The 17,797-nt window shown below is 37.8% G+C and overlaps 1 protein-coding gene across 1 annotated transcript in view; it reads left to right on the forward strand.

Moving 5' to 3' along the window:
- The first annotated feature begins 2,146 nt into the window (after positions 1-2,146).
- Positions 2,147-17,797, forward strand: part of LOC148960161 (uncharacterized) — a 32,770-nt gene continuing 17,119 nt past the window's right edge. Inside the window, exons 1-3 of the mRNA XM_089108818.1 lie at positions 2,147-2,408; positions 2,583-3,370; positions 3,623-5,762. Coding sequence (XP_088964944.1) covers positions 2,390-2,408; positions 2,583-3,370; positions 3,623-4,735 — 1,920 coding nt within the window. The 5' untranslated portion in view covers positions 2,147-2,389 and the 3' untranslated portion in view covers positions 4,736-5,762. The remainder of the gene's footprint in view (positions 2,409-2,582; positions 3,371-3,622; positions 5,763-17,797) is intronic.

Raw genomic sequence — 17,797 nt, forward strand, 5'->3', positions numbered from 1 at the left:
TGCTAAAACTGTTTCCTTTGATTGTATTCCCAATTCTAACTACAGTTTGTTTGTTTATTTCGATAGCCATAGGAAATAATCCGTGTGATAAAGTTACTAAAACTGTTTCTTTTGATTGTATTCCCAATTCTAACTACAGTTTGTTTGTTTATTTTGATAGCCATAGGAAATAATCCGTGTATTAAATTTACCAAAACTGTTTCTTTTGATAGTATTCTCAATTCTAACTACAATTTGTTTGTTTATTTTGATAACCATAGCTATGTTGACTGTTTGTTATATAAGAGTGTGTTCCAACTAACGTTTCAGAATTACTGTGAATTTGCTGAAGTGTAGTTGCAATTTTCGATTGATGAAATAAAAGCAGATGTTGATACAAAGTCTCCAACGTGGATATAAGAACCAGAAAGTATATTGTACAGTTCACGAATAAACGCGAACCAAATCATTAATTCAATCCTCGTCAGCTGAGGTGAGACAATAAAATTGGTTTATCTATTCATTAGGTGAGTTTATTTCCAGATTATCAAAAACTTCAATAGTTCCTACTGTTTGTATTTTTTGCAATCAATTTCACCGGCAACGGCAACGCAATTCACCAGAATTCTTTTGAACAAGTGCAAATCTTTAGAACTTGACAACAGATACTTTTAATATACACCTTGTATTTGATGTTTAAACTTGTTATGCATAAAATTCTATCTGGTTTCATCATCAGTTGTCTTGTTACCAGTTTCCTCTATGATATTAGAAACATTTAGCCAGAATTGCGCTTTAATGTAACTAGTTTGACTAGGGCTAGCTCCCGTTGAAACCAGATTGTTTAAACCAAATAACTTTTTTATCTGGTTACATCATGTAACCAGTTGTCTTCCAGCCTGTTTTGTCAATGTAACCAGATGCATATAACCCGAATTGCGTTTCTATAAGAAAAGCTTCATTGGGGCTTAGTTCGGGTGTGACCAAATTTCTAAACTGATTTCTCTAACCTGGTTTTTCATTTATTTTACGTAGTTTGATGCGCGTAGCGAGATTGCTTATATCTGGTTACATCTTAAACTTGTTTCACAAAATTAGGGTAAAACTATTGCCAGAGTTAGGTCAAAATTTTAGAATCTTCTTTTTGGCAGCATCTCTCGTGATAAGGGACGAGGGGGGTGCCGCATTCCATAAAGGGAAGGTCTGCTTGTAGTTTGCTGCATTCGCAGCCCGGGGGGGGGGGGGGTCCAGTCCGTTTGATTTTATGTTTAAACTTGTTATGCATAAAATTCTATCTGGTTTCATCATGAAACCAGTTGTCTTGTAACCAGTTTCCTCTATCATATTAGAAACATTTAGCCAGAATTGCGCTTTAATGTAACTAGTTTGACTAGGGCTAGCTCCCGTTGAAACCAGATTGTTTAAACCAAATAACTTTTTTATCTGGTTACATCATTGACCAGTTGTCTTCCAGCCTGTTTTGTCGATGTAACCAGATGCATGCAACCAGAATTGAGTTTTATGAAAGAGTGTCAATAATATTAAACGAGTTTCAATAAGGCTAGTTCCCGTTGAAAGCAGATCGTTTAAACCAGATGGTTTTTCTATCTGGTTACATCATGTAACCAGTTGTCTTCCAGCCGGTTTTTTCGATGTAACCAGATGCATGCAACCAGAATTGATATTTATGAAAGAGTTTCAATAATATAAAACGAGTTTCAATAAGGCTAGTTCCCGTTGAAAGCAGCGCGTTTTAACCAGATGACTTTTTTATCTGGTTACATAATGTAACCAGTTGTCTTCCAGCTTGTTTTGTCAATGTAACCAGATGCATATAACAAGAATTGCGTTTTATGAAAGAGTGTCAGTAATATTAAACGAGTTTCAATAAGGCTAGTTCCCGTTGAAAGCAGATCGTTTAAACCAGATGGTTTTTCTATCTGGTTACATCATGTAACCAGTTGTCTTCCAGCCGGTTTTTTCGATGTAACCAGATGCATGCTACCAGAATTGATATTTATGAAAGAGTTTCAATAATATAAAACGAGTTTCAATAAGGCTAGTCCCCGTTGAAAGCAGCGCGTTTTAACCAGATGACTTTTTTATCTGGTTACATCATGTAACCAGTTGTCTTCCAGCTTGTTTTGTCAATGTAACCAGATGCATATAACTAGAATTGCGTTTTTATAAGAAAAGCTTCATTGGGGCTTGGTTCGGGTGTGACCAAATTTCTAAACCGAATTTCTCTAACCTGGTTTTCCATTTATTTCACGTATTTTGATGGGCGTAGTGAGATCGCGGGGCGATAGAGTAGAAAAAAGTATTTGTAGCAAAACATCATAATTTCCTTTTATTGAATCAGCATATTTTCCTTGTAGGATCAAGCAATTGTCCCTCGTTAAAGAACGAAATGGATTCAAATTTTCATGGCAAGTTGTTTCCTTATCGTTAATTATTTACAATAGAAAGGATGTTTTCTCACAGATTGATGGTCGAAACATATACTTTTGCAACAAGACTTTTTCAACACGATTGCATTTTGTTATCAGTTTTCTTGGAACCAGTTTCCTTTTTATACATGTAACCAGAATATTTTTATTTAGAACCTACCAAAATTCTGGACAGAGATCTGTTTGAAATTGATGGAAATCAATACGTGGCACTGGCGGACGTTAAAACAGATTTCCAGCACATGACTGGATCAGCCTTCAAAACCATGCTCCACCGAATGGGTATAAGGGCTAGATTAGCCCAAGGGACGATATGTGCAAAGCTGCAGTCACGTTTTGGAAAACAGAAAGGGGGACACTGGCTGATAGATATGGGAGATTTTCAAAAACTTAACAGCAAACACAAACAGCAAATCTTCAAACAGCTCCAAAGCACCACAACGATTGAAGCAAACGATAAAATTTCAACGAATGAAATGTGCGGGGAGGCCACAAACTCCATGACTGATGTGGAATCTTTCGAAGATGTTAGAATGGAAGACTACAGCGTTAATTACCGAGATCCACACAATAGTACACATGAAGCTGTTAATAATGAGTTTCCGAAAATTGCTGAATTCTACAGCAAGGTAATCAATCCAGAACGGCCCACTGGAAAAATTGCAGAGGCAACAGTGAAAAAGATCATTGGTAAAGCAAAAGAATACTTTATTTTTGTTGCAGAGACAGAAACACGGAGTCCAAACATTGAAGATTGCCTTAACACGAAAAAAGTGGATGCTTTCGTGCAAACGCGATTGGCCAAACCCTTAAGCTACGGCACGGTGGCAGGCTATGTACAATCGATTTTATATATTGCCAAATATGTGAAGAGAAATAGCGGAAACCTTATGGAAATAAAAGAGATTGTGCAGCTGAAAAGAATACAGTCTCAGCTGCAGGTAAGCATTTAATTTGAAGTCATCTACTTCAGAGTTTATATCTACGTTTCAAGTGAACTAAGAACGGCCAAAGTGACCAAGATTGCCAAATTATCGTCGTCCAATAGCGAATTTGATATAAAATATGCTTTGAAAAGATTACAGCGTTGGTTGTGCTGTCGGTTACTTCTACGCTTTACGCACTTTGTATGCATTTTCCTTCTTGATGGTGTTGTTTTCTTTTGCTGATTGCATTCACTTTTCTTTTAACAGAGAGAGTACGAAAAGGAGAGAAGGAGAAAAAATACAAATACGGACAGAAAAAAAAACTATTACTGGGGACAAGCAATGGAACTATTAAAGAAAATGAAATATGAATTGGAAACATTTTGTGGCACGAGAATAGATAAGGCAAGATTGTATCATGATTTCTTAATTCTTTTAATGTTTGCCACTGTTAATCCGGCAAGAAACACTGACATGATAAGACTTAAAATAGTGCAAGAGAAGGATGAAGAGCGAGATAGAAATAACAACTATCTTATATTCAAAGAAGATGGCACAGTGGAATTGGAAATAAACATTTTTAAAACCTCTTCGACTTATGGGTGCAATCGGATCTCGGTTTCGAGCGTCGATTATTTAGAGCGCTATTTGCGAACATTTATAGATAAAGAAAGGAGGATACTCCTTAAAGATAAGAAACACGACTTTCTTTTCATGCGTAAAAGTGGAGAGCCATTTGAAAGTTCCGAATCATTTACAGTTTATCTCTCCAAGTCATTCTCACAACATTCGGATGATCAATTGCATGTAACTACAGGAACCCTTCGTAAAAGTTTAGTTAACTGGGTTCTGTCTGAGGAAAAGGACAAAAACATAGAAGCAGCTATCGCAAGACTTATGTCACACAGTCAGAGAACTCAGAGACTAAGATACTATACCATGGAAACTGAGAACAAAATTAAAAAGGGTGTAAGACACTTGGCAGATAATACAGCTAACTGTTTAGGGATTCGTCGAAAATTGTCCTGTTGGAACTACCCCATTAGAGATCAAATTGTTGCTCTAATTACAAATGATTCGACTTTGGCTGTTCCAAACATTTTAGTAGGTAAGGTAATCGATGTGAACTACGACGAGAAAACTGTATTAATGGCCGAGATGGAAGAGACTGACGAAAGCTACACGTATAAAATGAAAATTGGCATCACCTTCAAAGAAAGTATAGAGGCTGTAGTTCACCCCATTGATTGTGTATATGATGCGGACAGTAACACTTATCATCTCCGAACACGTAAGCATGAAATATACGAGGCAGTCATGGAAGGGATGCGACAACAAATGGATGAAAGTTCATCGGAATCAGACAATGACTTTATTTAAATTTTGTAACATCATTACACATTATACTATTATTTGCGAACATTTGTGACACCTTCATAGATTAATTAGAGGTTGTAGTTCTCTCCATTGATTGTGTTACGATTTATTCCTTTTGAAGTATCAACGCTATAAAGATATTTTTTTCATGTAGCTACATAACAAAAAGTTTTCTTTAAGTTTTCAAAGTAGAAAAAGTGTCTACCAAAGAACAACTTTTCATTTTTGTTTCTTTACGTGTCTTCTAAATACATGCATTGATATATACAGGCCCCTTAAATTATGTGTTTTAAAGCCCTTCAAAACCAATTGCTAGCGCTAATTTAAGTTTAAAATGATGTATGAAAGTTATTTCACATTGATACTAACTCCCTGATGGCCCCTAGGTTAGGGGTATTTCCCAATACCAAAGTTAAAGATACCCACAATCAAAAGCAGAACAGAACATTTAATGAATTGAAGTGAATTGAATTGGTCATAACCCACCTAGGGAATGACCAAACTTTAGATGCAATTTACACCAAAACCATATAGAATTTCCAAGACCTCTGGTACTATGCTAGAGATGAAGTATATTTACCCATTGTATCAAAAGCTGGTAATCTTAAAAGCTAATTTACTATTTTTCCATATTTTTCGAACATTCCTTACTTCACTACTATAGAGGGGTTTTAGCGGCGCGTCCTGGTGAAACAATAGGGCCTCGGTTAAATGTATTAAGGAAGGGGTGATACTTTTCAAAATAAGTGAAAAAATCATTAAATGTTTCTGGTGTAGAAAATTACGCTGAGTTGATTGACACTCTAGATAAAGGGTCTTAAATGCACCGTTTTCGAAATAATTGGGGTTGAAGTGGGGCAAAACAATAGGGAAAACAATAGGCCAAACTAAGGAAAAATGACCACTAGCATCAAATAGAGGCTGCACCATGCTCAATATAAACAAAATGGCGCTTCAATTCCGCGCGCTAAGTTGCTTCGGAGAGTGTAAAATGGATAGGAATGATACTACTCAGATTACTTTGGTTTAGGTGAGACTCCTTTTAAGCTACATCTTGACATGATTTAAAAGGGTTCATCATTTTGTCCCGAATTGATTTCACCATTTGACATTTCTAACAGTCTTTATGTTGGGCCTAGGCCTTTATGTTGAGTTGCTTACATTGCCATGGTACAAGCTTTGAGATCTTTATCATGCTGAGACTTTTAACAAATATGAACTCTCTTTAACACAAATATGTTACAGTTTGCCCCCGAAACAGTAAATAGTCTAGCGATTTGCTTTGTTGTGATTATCTTCTATGGTTTAGTTGATTTGGTGATATTTTAACATTCAGTTGTGTTATGGCACGAAAATAAGGAACTTGTGTGGATAAGGTTCTCTGTGCACCAGGACGGGGTGCAAGGTTCTATAGAATAGGATAATGGACTCTCTGTAACAGTTTGCCCCCGAAACAGTAAATAGTCTAGCGATTTGCTTTGTTGTGATTATCTTCTATGGTTTAGTTGATTTGGTGATATTTTAACATTCAGTTGTGTTATGGCACGAAAATAAGGAACTTGTGTGGATAAGGTTCTCTGTGCACCAGGACGGGGTGCAAGGTTCTATAGAATAGGATAATGGACTCTCTGTAACAGTTTGCCCCCGAAACAGTAAATAGTCTAGCGATTTGCTTTGTTGTGATTATCTTCTATGGTTTAGTTGATTTGGTGATATTTTAACATTCAGTTGTGTTATGGCACGAAAATAAGGAACTTGTGTGGATAAGGTTCTCTGTGCACCAGGACGGGGTGCAAGGTTCTATAGAATAGGATAATGGACTCTCTGTAACAGTTTGCCCCCGAAACAGTAAATAGTCTAGCGATTTGCTTTGTTGTGATTATCTTCTATGGTTTAGTTGATTTGGTGATATTTTAACATTCAGTTGTGTTATGGCACGAAAATAAGGAACTTGTGTGGATAAGGTTCTCTGTGCACCAGGACGGGGTGCAAGGTTCTATAGAATAGGATAATGGACTCTCTGTAACAGTTTGCCCCCGAAACAGTAAATAGTCTAGCGATTTGCTTTGTTGTGATTATCTTCTATGGTTTAGTTGATTTGGTGATATTTTAACATTCAGTTGTGTTATGGCACGAAAATAAGGAACTTGTGTGGATAAGGTTCTCTGTGCACCAGGACGGGGTGCAAGGTTCTATAGAATAAGATAATGAATTCTCTGTAACAGTTTGCCCCCGAAACAGTAAATAGTCTAGCGATTTGCTTTGTTGTGATTATCTTCTATGGTTTAATTGATTTGGTGATATTTTAACATTCAGTTGTGTTATGGCACGAAAATAAGGAACTTGTGTGGATAAGGTTCTCTGTGCACCAGGGCGGGGTGCAAGGTTCTATAGAATAAGATAATGGACTCTCTGTAACAGTTTGCCCCCGAAACAGTAAATAGTCTAGCGATTTGCTTTGTTGTGATTATCTTCTATGGTTTAGTTGATTTGGTGATATTTTAACATTCAGTTGTGTTATGGCACGAAAATAAGGAACTTGTGTGGATAAGGTTCTCTGTGCACCAGGACGGGGTGCAAGGTTCTATAGAATAAGATAATGAATTCTCTGTAACAGTTTGCCCCCGAAACAGTAAATAGTCTAGCGATTTGCTTTGTTGTGATTATCTTCTATGGTTTAGTTGATTTGGTGATATTTTAACATTCAGTTGTGTTATGGCACGAAAATAAGGAACTTGTGTGGATAAGGTTCTCTGTGCACCAGGACGGGGTGCAAAGTTCTATAGAATAAAATAATGAATTCTCTGTAACAGTTTGCCCCCGAAACAGTAAATAGTCTAGCGATTTGCTTTGTTGTGATTATCTTCTATGGTTTAGTTGATTTGGTGATATTTTAACATTCAGTTGTGTTATGGCACGAAAATAAGGAACTTGTGTGGATAAGGCTCTCTGTGCACCAGGACGGGGTGCAAGGTTCTATAGAATAGGATAATGGACTCTCTGTAACAGTTTGCCCCCGGAACAGTAAATAGTCTAGCGATTTGCTTTGTTGTGATTATCTTCTATGGTTTAGTTGATTTGGTGATATTTTAACATTCAGTTGTGTTATGGCACGAAAATAAGGAACTTGTGTGGATAAGGTTCTCTGTGCACCAGGACGGGGTGCAAGGTTCTATAGAATAAGATAATGAATTCTCTGTAACAGTTTGCCCCCGAAACAGTAAATAGTCTAGCGATTTGCTTTGTTGTGATTATCTTCTATGGTTTAGTTGATTTGGTGATATTTTAACATTCAGTTGTGTTATGGCACGAAAATAAGGAACTTGTGTGGATAAGGTTCTCTGTGCACCAGGACGGGGTGCAAGGTTCTATAGAATAAGATAATGAATTCTCTGTAACAGTTTGCCCCCGAAACAGTAAATAGTCTAGCGATTTGCTTTGTTGTGATTATCTTCTATGGTTTAGTTGATTTGGTGATATTTTAACATTCAGTTGTGTTATGGCACGAAAATAAGGAACTTGTGTGGATAAGGTTCTCTGTGCACCAGGACGGGGTGCAAGGTTCTATAGAATAGGATAATGGACTCTCTGTAACAGTTTGCCCCCGAAACAGTAAATAGTCTAGCGATTTGCTTTGTTGTGATTATCTTCTATGGTTTAGTTGATTTGGTGATATTTTAACATTCAGTTGTGTTATGGCACGAAAATAAGGAACTTGTGTGGATAAGGTTCTCTGTGCACCAGGACGGGGTGCAAGGTTCTATAGAATAGGATAATGGACTCTCTGTAACAGTTTGCCCCCGAAACAGTAAATAGTCTAGCGATTTGCTTTGTTGTGATTATCTTCTATGGTTTAGTTGATTTGGTGATATTTTAACATTCAGTTGTGTTATGGCACGAAAATAAGGAACTTGTGTGGATAAGGTTCTCTGTGCACCAGGACGGGGTGCAAGGTTCTATAGAATAAGATAATGGACTCTCTGTAACAGTTTGCCCCCGAAACAGTAAATAGTCTAGCGATTTGCTTTGTTGTGATTATCTTCTATGGTTTAGTTGATTTGGTGATATTTTAACATTCAGTTGTGTTATGGCACGAAAATAAGGAACTTGTGTGGATAAGGTTCTCTGTGCACCAGGACGGGGTGCAAGGTTCTATAGAATAGGATAATGGACTCTCTGTAACAGTTTGCCCCCGAAACAGTAAATAGTCTAGCGATTTGCTTTGTTGTGATTATCTTCTATGGTTTAGTTGATTTGGTGATATTTTAACATTCAGTTGTGTTATGGCACGAAAATAAGGAACTTGTGTGGATAAGGTTCTCTGTGCACCAGGACGGGGTGCAAGGTTCTATAGAATAGGATAATGGACTCTCTGTAACAGTTTGCCCCCGAAACAGTAAATAGTCTAGCGATTTGCTTTGTTTTGATTATCTTCTATGGTTTAGTTGATTTGGTGATATTTTAACATTCAGTTGTGTTATGGCACGAAAATAAGGAACTTGTGTGGATAAGGTTCTCTGTGCACCAGGACGGGGTGCAAGGTTCTATAGAATAAGATAATGAATTCTCTGTAACAGTTTGCCCCCGAAACAGTAAATAGTCTAGCGATTTGCTTTGTTGTGATTATCTTCTATGGTTAAGTTGATTTGGTGATATTTTAACATTCAGTTGTGTTATGGCACGAAAATAAGGAACTTGTGTGGATAAGGTTCTCTGTGCACCAGGACGGGGTGCAAAGTTCTATAGAATAAAATAATGAATTCTCTGTAACAGTTTGCCCCCGAAACAGTAAATAGTCTAGCGATTTGCTTTGTTGTGATTATCTTCTATGGTTTAGTTGATTTGGTGATATTTTAACATTCAGTTGTGTTATGGCACGAAAATAAGGAACTTGTGTGGATAAGGCTCTCTGTGCACCAGGACGGGGTGCAAGGTTCTATAGAATAGGATAATGGACTCTCTGTAACAGTTTGCCCCCGGAACAGTAAATAGTCTAGCGATTTGCTTTGTTGTGATTATCTTCTATGGTTTAGTTGATTTGGTGATATTTTAACATTCAGTTGTGTTATGGCACGAAAATAAGGAACTTGTGTGGATAAGGTTCTCTGTGCACCAGGACGGGGTGCAAGGTTCTATAGAATAAGATAATGAATTCTCTGTAACAGTTTGCCCCCGAAACAGTAAATAGTCTAGCGATTTGCTTTGTTGTGATTATCTTCTATGGTTTAGTTGATTTGGTGATATTTTAACATTCAGTTGTGTTATGGCACGAAAATAAGGAACTTGTGTGGATAAGGTTCTCTGTGCACCAGGACGGGGTGCAAGGTTCTATAGAATAAGATAATGAATTCTCTGTAACAGTTTGCCCCCGAAACAGTAAATAGTCTAGCGATTTGCTTTGTTGTGATTATCTTCTATGGTTTAGTTGATTTGGTGATATTTTAACATTCAGTTGTGTTATGGCACGAAAATAAGGAACTTGTGTGGATAAGGTTCTCTGTGCACCAGGACGGGGTGCAAGGTTCTATAGAATAGGATAATGGACTCTCTGTAACAGTTTGCCCCCGAAACAGTAAATAGTCTAGCGATTTGCTTTGTTGTGATTATCTTCTATGGTTTAGTTGATTTGGTGATATTTTAACATTCAGTTGTGTTATGGCACGAAAATAAGGAACTTGTGTGGATAAGGTTCTCTGTGCACCAGGACGGGGTGCAAGGTTCTATAGAATAGGATAATGGACTCTCTGTAACAGTTTGCCCCCGAAACAGTAAATAGTCTAGCGATTTGCTTTGTTGTGATTATCTTCTATGGTTTAGTTGATTTGGTGATATTTTAACATTCAGTTGTGTTATGGCACGAAAATAAGGAACTTGTGTGGATAAGGTTCTCTGTGCACCAGGACGGGGTGCAAGGTTCTATAGAATAGGATAATGGACTCTCTGTAACAGTTTGCCCCCGAAACAGTAAATAGTCTAGCGATTTGCTTTGTTGTGATTATCTTCTATGGTTTAGTTGATTTGGTGATATTTTAACATTCAGTTGTGTTATGGCACGAAAATAAGGAACTTGTGTGGATAAGGTTCTCTGTGCACCAGGACGGGGTGCAAGGTTCTATAGAATAGGATAATGGACTCTCTGTAACAGTTTGCCCCCGAAACAGTAAATAGTCTAGCGATTTGCTTTGTTGTGATTATCTTCTATGGTTTAGTTGATTTGGTGATATTTTAACATTCAGTTGTGTTATGGCACGAAAATAAGGAACTTGTGTGGATAAGGTTCTCTGTGCACCAGGACGGGGTGCAAGGTTCTATAGAATAAGATAATGAATTCTCTGTAACAGTTTGCCCCCGAAACAGTAAATAGTCTAGCGATTTGCTTTGTTGTGATTATCTTCTATGGTTTAATTGATTTGGTGATATTTTAACATTCAGTTGTGTTATGGCACGAAAATAAGGAACTTGTGTGGATAAGGTTCTCTGTGCACCAGGGCGGGGTGCAAGGTTCTATAGAATAAGATAATGGACTCTCTGTAACAGTTTGCCCCCGAAACAGTAAATAGTCTAGCGATTTGCTTTGTTGTGATTATCTTCTATGGTTTAGTTGATTTGGTGATATTTTAACATTCAGTTGTGTTATGGCACGAAAATAAGGAACTTGTGTGGATAAGGTTCTCTGTGCACCAGGACGGGGTGCAAGGTTCTATAGAATAAGATAATGAATTCTCTGTAACAGTTTGCCCCCGAAACAGTAAATAGTCTAGCGATTTGCTTTGTTGTGATTATCTTCTATGGTTTAGTTGATTTGGTGATATTTTAACATTCAGTTGTGTTATGGCACGAAAATAAGGAACTTGTGTGGATAAGGTTCTCTGTGCACCAGGACGGGGTGCAAAGTTCTATAGAATAAAATAATGAATTCTCTGTAACAGTTTGCCCCCGAAACAGTAAATAGTCTAGCGATTTGCTTTGTTGTGATTATCTTCTATGGTTTAGTTGATTTGGTGATATTTTAACATTCAGTTGTGTTATGGCACGAAAATAAGGAACTTGTGTGGATAAGGCTCTCTGTGCACCAGGACGGGGTGCAAGGTTCTATAGAATAGGATAATGGACTCTCTGTAACAGTTTGCCCCCGGAACAGTAAATAGTCTAGCGATTTGCTTTGTTGTGATTATCTTCTATGGTTTAGTTGATTTGGTGATATTTTAACATTCAGTTGTGTTATGGCACGAAAATAAGGAACTTGTGTGGATAAGGTTCTCTGTGCACCAGGACGGGGTGCAAGGTTCTATAGAATAAGATAATGAATTCTCTGTAACAGTTTGCCCCCGAAACAGTAAATAGTCTAGCGATTTGCTTTGTTGTGATTATCTTCTATGGTTTAGTTGATTTGGTGATATTTTAACATTCAGTTGTGTTATGGCACGAAAATAAGGAACTTGTGTGGATAAGGTTCTCTGTGCACCAGGACGGGGTGCAAGGTTCTATAGAATAAGATAATGAATTCTCTGTAACAGTTTGCCCCCGAAACAGTAAATAGTCTAGCGATTTGCTTTGTTGTGATTATCTTCTATGGTTTAGTTGATTTGGTGATATTTTAACATTCAGTTGTGTTATGGCACGAAAATAAGGAACTTGTGTGGATAAGGTTCTCTGTGCACCAGGACGGGGTGCAAGGTTCTATAGAATAGGATAATGGACTCTCTGTAACAGTTTGCCCCCGAAACAGTAAATAGTCTAGCGATTTGCTTTGTTGTGATTATCTTCTATGGTTTAGTTGATTTGGTGATATTTTAACATTCAGTTGTGTTATGGCACGAAAATAAGGAACTTGTGTGGATAAGGTTCTCTGTGCACCAGGACGGGGTGCAAGGTTCTATAGAATAGGATAATGGACTCTCTGTAACAGTTTGCCCCCGAAACAGTAAATAGTCTAGCGATTTGCTTTGTTGTGATTATCTTCTATGGTTTAGTTGATTTGGTGATATTTTAACATTCAGTTGTGTTATGGCACGAAAATAAGGAACTTGTGTGGATAAGGTTCTCTGTGCACCAGGACGGGGTGCAAGGTTCTATAGAATAAGATAATGGACTCTCTGTAACAGTTTGCCCCCGAAACAGTAAATAGTCTAGCGATTTGCTTTGTTGTGATTATCTTCTATGGTTTAGTTGATTTGGTGATATTTTAACATTCAGTTGTGTTATGGCACGAAAATAAGGAACTTGTGTGGATAAGGTTCTCTGTGCACCAGGACGGGGTGCAAGGTTCTATAGAATAGGATAATGGACTCTCTGTAACAGTTTGCCCCCGAAACAGTAAATAGTCTAGCGATTTGCTTTGTTGTGATTATCTTCTATGGTTTAGTTGATTTGGTGATATTTTAACATTCAGTTGTGTTATGGCACGAAAATAAGGAACTTGTGTGGATAAGGTTCTCTGTGCACCAGGACGGGGTGCAAGGTTCTATAGAATAGGATAATGGACTCTCTGTAACAGTTTGCCCCCGAAACAGTAAATAGTCTAGCGATTTGCTTTGTTTTGATTATCTTCTATGGTTTAGTTGATTTGGTGATATTTTAACATTCAGTTGTGTTATGGCACGAAAATAAGGAACTTGTGTGGATAAGGTTCTCTGTGCACCAGGACGGGGTGCAAGGTTCTATAGAATAAGATAATGAATTCTCTGTAACAGTTTGCCCCCGAAACAGTAAATAGTCTAGCGATTTGCTTTGTTGTGATTATCTTCTATGGTTTAGTTGATTTGGTGATATTTTAACATTCAGTTGTGTTATGGCACGAAAATAAGGAACTTGTGTGGATAAGGTTCTCTGTGCACCAGGACGGGGTGCAAAGTTCTATAGAATAAAATAATGAATTCTCTGTAACAGTTTGCCCCCGAAACAGTAAATAGTCTAGCGATTTGCTTTGTTGTGATTATCTTCTATGGTTTAGTTGATTTGGTGATATTTTAACATTCAGTTGTGTTATGGCACGAAAATAAGGAACTTGTGTGGATAAGGCTCTCTGTGCACCAGGACGGGGTGCAAGGTTCTATAGAATAGGATAATGGACTCTCTGTAACAGTTTGCCCCCGGAACAGTAAATAGTCTAGCGATTTGCTTTGTTGTGATTATCTTCTATGGTTTAGTTGATTTGGTGATATTTTAACATTCAGTTGTGTTATGGCACGAAAATAAGGAACTTGTGTGGATAAGGTTCTCTGTGCACCAGGACGGGGTGCAAGGTTCTATAGAATAAGATAATGAATTCTCTGTAACAGTTTGCCCCCGAAACAGTAAATAGTCTAGCGATTTGCTTTGTTGTGATTATCTTCTATGGTTTAGTTGATTTGGTGATATTTTAACATTCAGTTGTGTTATGGCACGAAAATAAGGAACTTGTGTGGATAAGGTTCTCTGTGCACCAGGACGGGGTGCAAGGTTCTATAGAATAAGATAATGAATTCTCTGTAACAGTTTGCCCCCGAAACAGTAAATAGTCTAGCGATTTGCTTTGTTGTGATTATCTTCTATGGTTTAGTTGATTTGGTGATATTTTAACATTCAGTTGTGTTATGGCACGAAAATAAGGAACTTGTGTGGATAAGGTTCTCTGTGCACCAGGACGGGGTGCAAGGTTCTATAGAATAGGATAATGGACTCTCTGTAACAGTTTGCCCCCGAAACAGTAAATAGTCTAGCGATTTGCTTTGTTGTGATTATCTTCTATGGTTTAGTTGATTTGGTGATATTTTAACATTCAGTTGTGTTATGGCACGAAAATAAGGAACTTGTGTGGATAAGGTTCTCTGTGCACCAGGACGGGGTGCAAGGTTCTATAGAATAGGATAATGGACTCTCTGTAACAGTTTGCCCCCGAAACAGTAAATAGTCTAGCGATTTGCTTTGTTGTGATTATCTTCTATGGTTTAGTTGATTTGGTGATATTTTAACATTCAGTTGTGTTATGGCACGAAAATAAGGAACTTGTGTGGATAAGGTTCTCTGTGCACCAGGACGGGGTGCAAGGTTCTATAGAATAGGATAATGGACTCTCTGTAACAGTTTGCCCCCGAAACAGTAAATAGTCTAGCGATTTGCTTTGTTGTGATTATCTTCTATGGTTTAGTTGATTTGGTGATATTTTAACATTCAGTTGTGTTATGGCACGAAAATAAGGAACTTGTGTGGATAAGGTTCTCTGTGCACCAGGACGGGGTGCAAGGTTCTATAGAATAAGATAATGGACTCTCTGTAACAGTTTGCCCCCGAAACAGTAAATAGTCTAGCGATTTGCTTTGTTGTGATTATCTTCTATGGTTTAGTTGATTTGGTGATATTTTAACATTCAGTTGTGTTATGGCACGAAAATAAGGAACTTGTGTGGATAAGGTTCTCTGTGCACCAGGACGGGGTGCAAGGTTCTATAGAATAGGATAATGGACTCTCTGTAACAGTTTGCCCCCGAAACAGTAAATAGTCTAGCGATTTGCTTTGTTGTGATTATCTTCTATGGTTTAGTTGATTTGGTGATATTTTAACATTCAGTTGTGTTATGGCACGAAAATAAGGAACTTGTGTGGATAAGGTTCTCTGTGCACCAGGACGGGGTGCAAGGTTCTATAGAATAGGATAATGGACTCTCTGTAACAGTTTGCCCCCGAAACAGTAAATAGTCTAGCGATTTGCTTTGTTGTGATTATCTTCTATGGTTTAGTTGATTTGGTGATATTTTAACATTCAGTTGTGTTATGGCACGAAAATAAGGAACTTGTGTGGATAAGGTTCTCTGTGCACCAGGACGGGGTGCAAGGTTCTATAGAATAAGATAATGAATTCTCTGTAACAGTTTGCCCCCGAAACAGTAAATAGTCTAGCGATTTGCTTTGTTGTGATTATCTTCTATGGTTTAGTTGATTTGGTGATATTTTAACATTCAGTTGTGTTATGGCACGAAAATAAGGAACTTGTGTGGATAAGGTTCTCTGTGCACCAGGACGGGGTGCAAAGTTCTATAGAATAAAATAATGAATTCTCTGTAACAGTTTGCCCCCGAAACAGTAAATAGTCTAGCGATTTGCTTTGTTGTGATTATCTTCTATGGTTTAGTTGATTTGGTGATATTTTAACATTCAGTTGTGTTATGGCACGAAAATAAGGAACTTGTGTGGATAAGGCTCTCTGTGCACCAGGACGGGGTGCAAGGTTCTATAGAATAGGATAATGGACTCTCTGTAACAGTTTGCCCCCGGAACAGTAAATAGTCTAGCGATTTGCTTTGTTGTGATTATCTTCTATGGTTTAGTTGATTTGGTGATATTTTAACATTCAGTTGTGTTATGGCACGAAAATAAGGAACTTGTGTGGATAAGGTTCTCTGTGCACCAGGACGGGGTGCAAGGTTCTATAGAATAAGATAATGAATTCTCTGTAACAGTTTGCCCCCGAAACAGTAAATAGTCTAGCGATTTGCTTTGTTGTGATTATCTTCTATGGTTTAGTTGATTTGGTGATATTTTAACATTCAGTTGTGTTATGGCACGAAAATAAGGAACTTGTGTGGATAAGGTTCTCTGTGCACCAGGACGGGGTGCAAGGTTCTATAGAATAAGATAATGAATTCTCTGTAACAGTTTGCCCCCGAAACAGTAAATAGTCTAGCGATTTGCTTTGTTGTGATTATCTTCTATGGTTTAGTTGATTTGGTGATATTTTAACATTCAGTTGTGTTATGGCACGAAAATAAGGAACTTGTGTGGATAAGGTTCTCTGTGCACCAGGACGGGGTGCAAGGTTCTATAGAATAGGATAATGGACTCTCTGTAACAGTTTGCCCCCGAAACAGTAAATAGTCTAGCGATTTGCTTTGTTGTGATTATCTTCTATGGTTTAGTTGATTTGGTGATATTTTAACATTCAGTTGTGTTATGGCACGAAAATAAGGAACTTGTGTGGATAAGGTTCTCTGTGCACCAGGACGGGGTGCAAGGTTCTATAGAATAGGATAATGGACTCTCTGTAACAGTTTGCCCCCGAAACAGTAAATAGTCTAGCGATTTGCTTTGTTGTGATTATCTTCTATGGTTTAGTTGATTTGGTGATATTTTAACATTCAGTTGTGTTATGGCACGAAAATAAGGAACTTGTGTGGATAAGGTTCTCTGTGCACCAGGACGGGGTGCAAGGTTCTATAGAATAAGATAATGAATTCTCTGTAACAGTTTGCCCCCGAAACAGTAAATAGTCTAGCGATTTGCTTTGTTGTGATTATCTTCTATGGTTTAGTTGATTTGGTGATATTTTAACATTCAGTTGTGTTATGGCACGAAAATAAGGAACTTGTGTGGATAAGGTTCTCTGTGCACCAGGACGGGGTGCAAGGTTCTATAGAATAAGATAATGAATTCTCTGTAACAGTTTGCCCCCGAAACAGTAAATAGTCTAGCGATTTGCTTTGTTGTGATTATCTTCTATGGTTTAGTTGATTTGGTGATATTTTAACATTCAGTTGTGTTATGGCACGAAAATAAGGAACTTGTGTGGATAAGGTTCTCTGTGCACCAGGACGGGGTGCAAGGTTCTATAGAATAGGATAATGGACTCTCTGTAACAGTTTGCCCCCGAAACAGTAAATAGTCTAGCGATTTGCTTTGTTGTGATTATCTTCTATGGTTTAGTTGATTTGGTGATATTTTAACATTCAGTTGTGTTATGGCACGAAAATAAGGAACTTGTGTGGATAAGGTTCTCTGTGCAACAGGACGGAGTGCAAGGTTCTATAGAATAGGATAATGGACTCTCTGTAACAGTTTGCCCCCGAAACAGTAAATAGTCTAGCGATTTGCTTTGTTGTGATTATCTTCTATGGTTTAGTTGATTTGGTGATATTTTAACATTCAGTTGTGTTATGGCACGAAAATAAGGAACTTGTGTGGATAAGGTTCTCTGTGCACCAGGACGGGGTGCAAGGTTCTATAGAATAAGATAATGAATTCTCTGTAACAGTTTGCCCCCGAAACAGTAAATAGTCTAGCGATTTGCTTTGTTGTGATTATCTTCTATGGT

The sequence above is a fragment of the Rhopilema esculentum genome, chromosome 6 (assembly GCF_057945365.1).
Source record: "Rhopilema esculentum isolate cy_ngs chromosome 6, ASM5794536v1, whole genome shotgun sequence".
NCBI classification, from domain to species: domain Eukaryota; kingdom Metazoa; phylum Cnidaria; class Scyphozoa; order Rhizostomeae; family Rhizostomatidae; genus Rhopilema; species Rhopilema esculentum.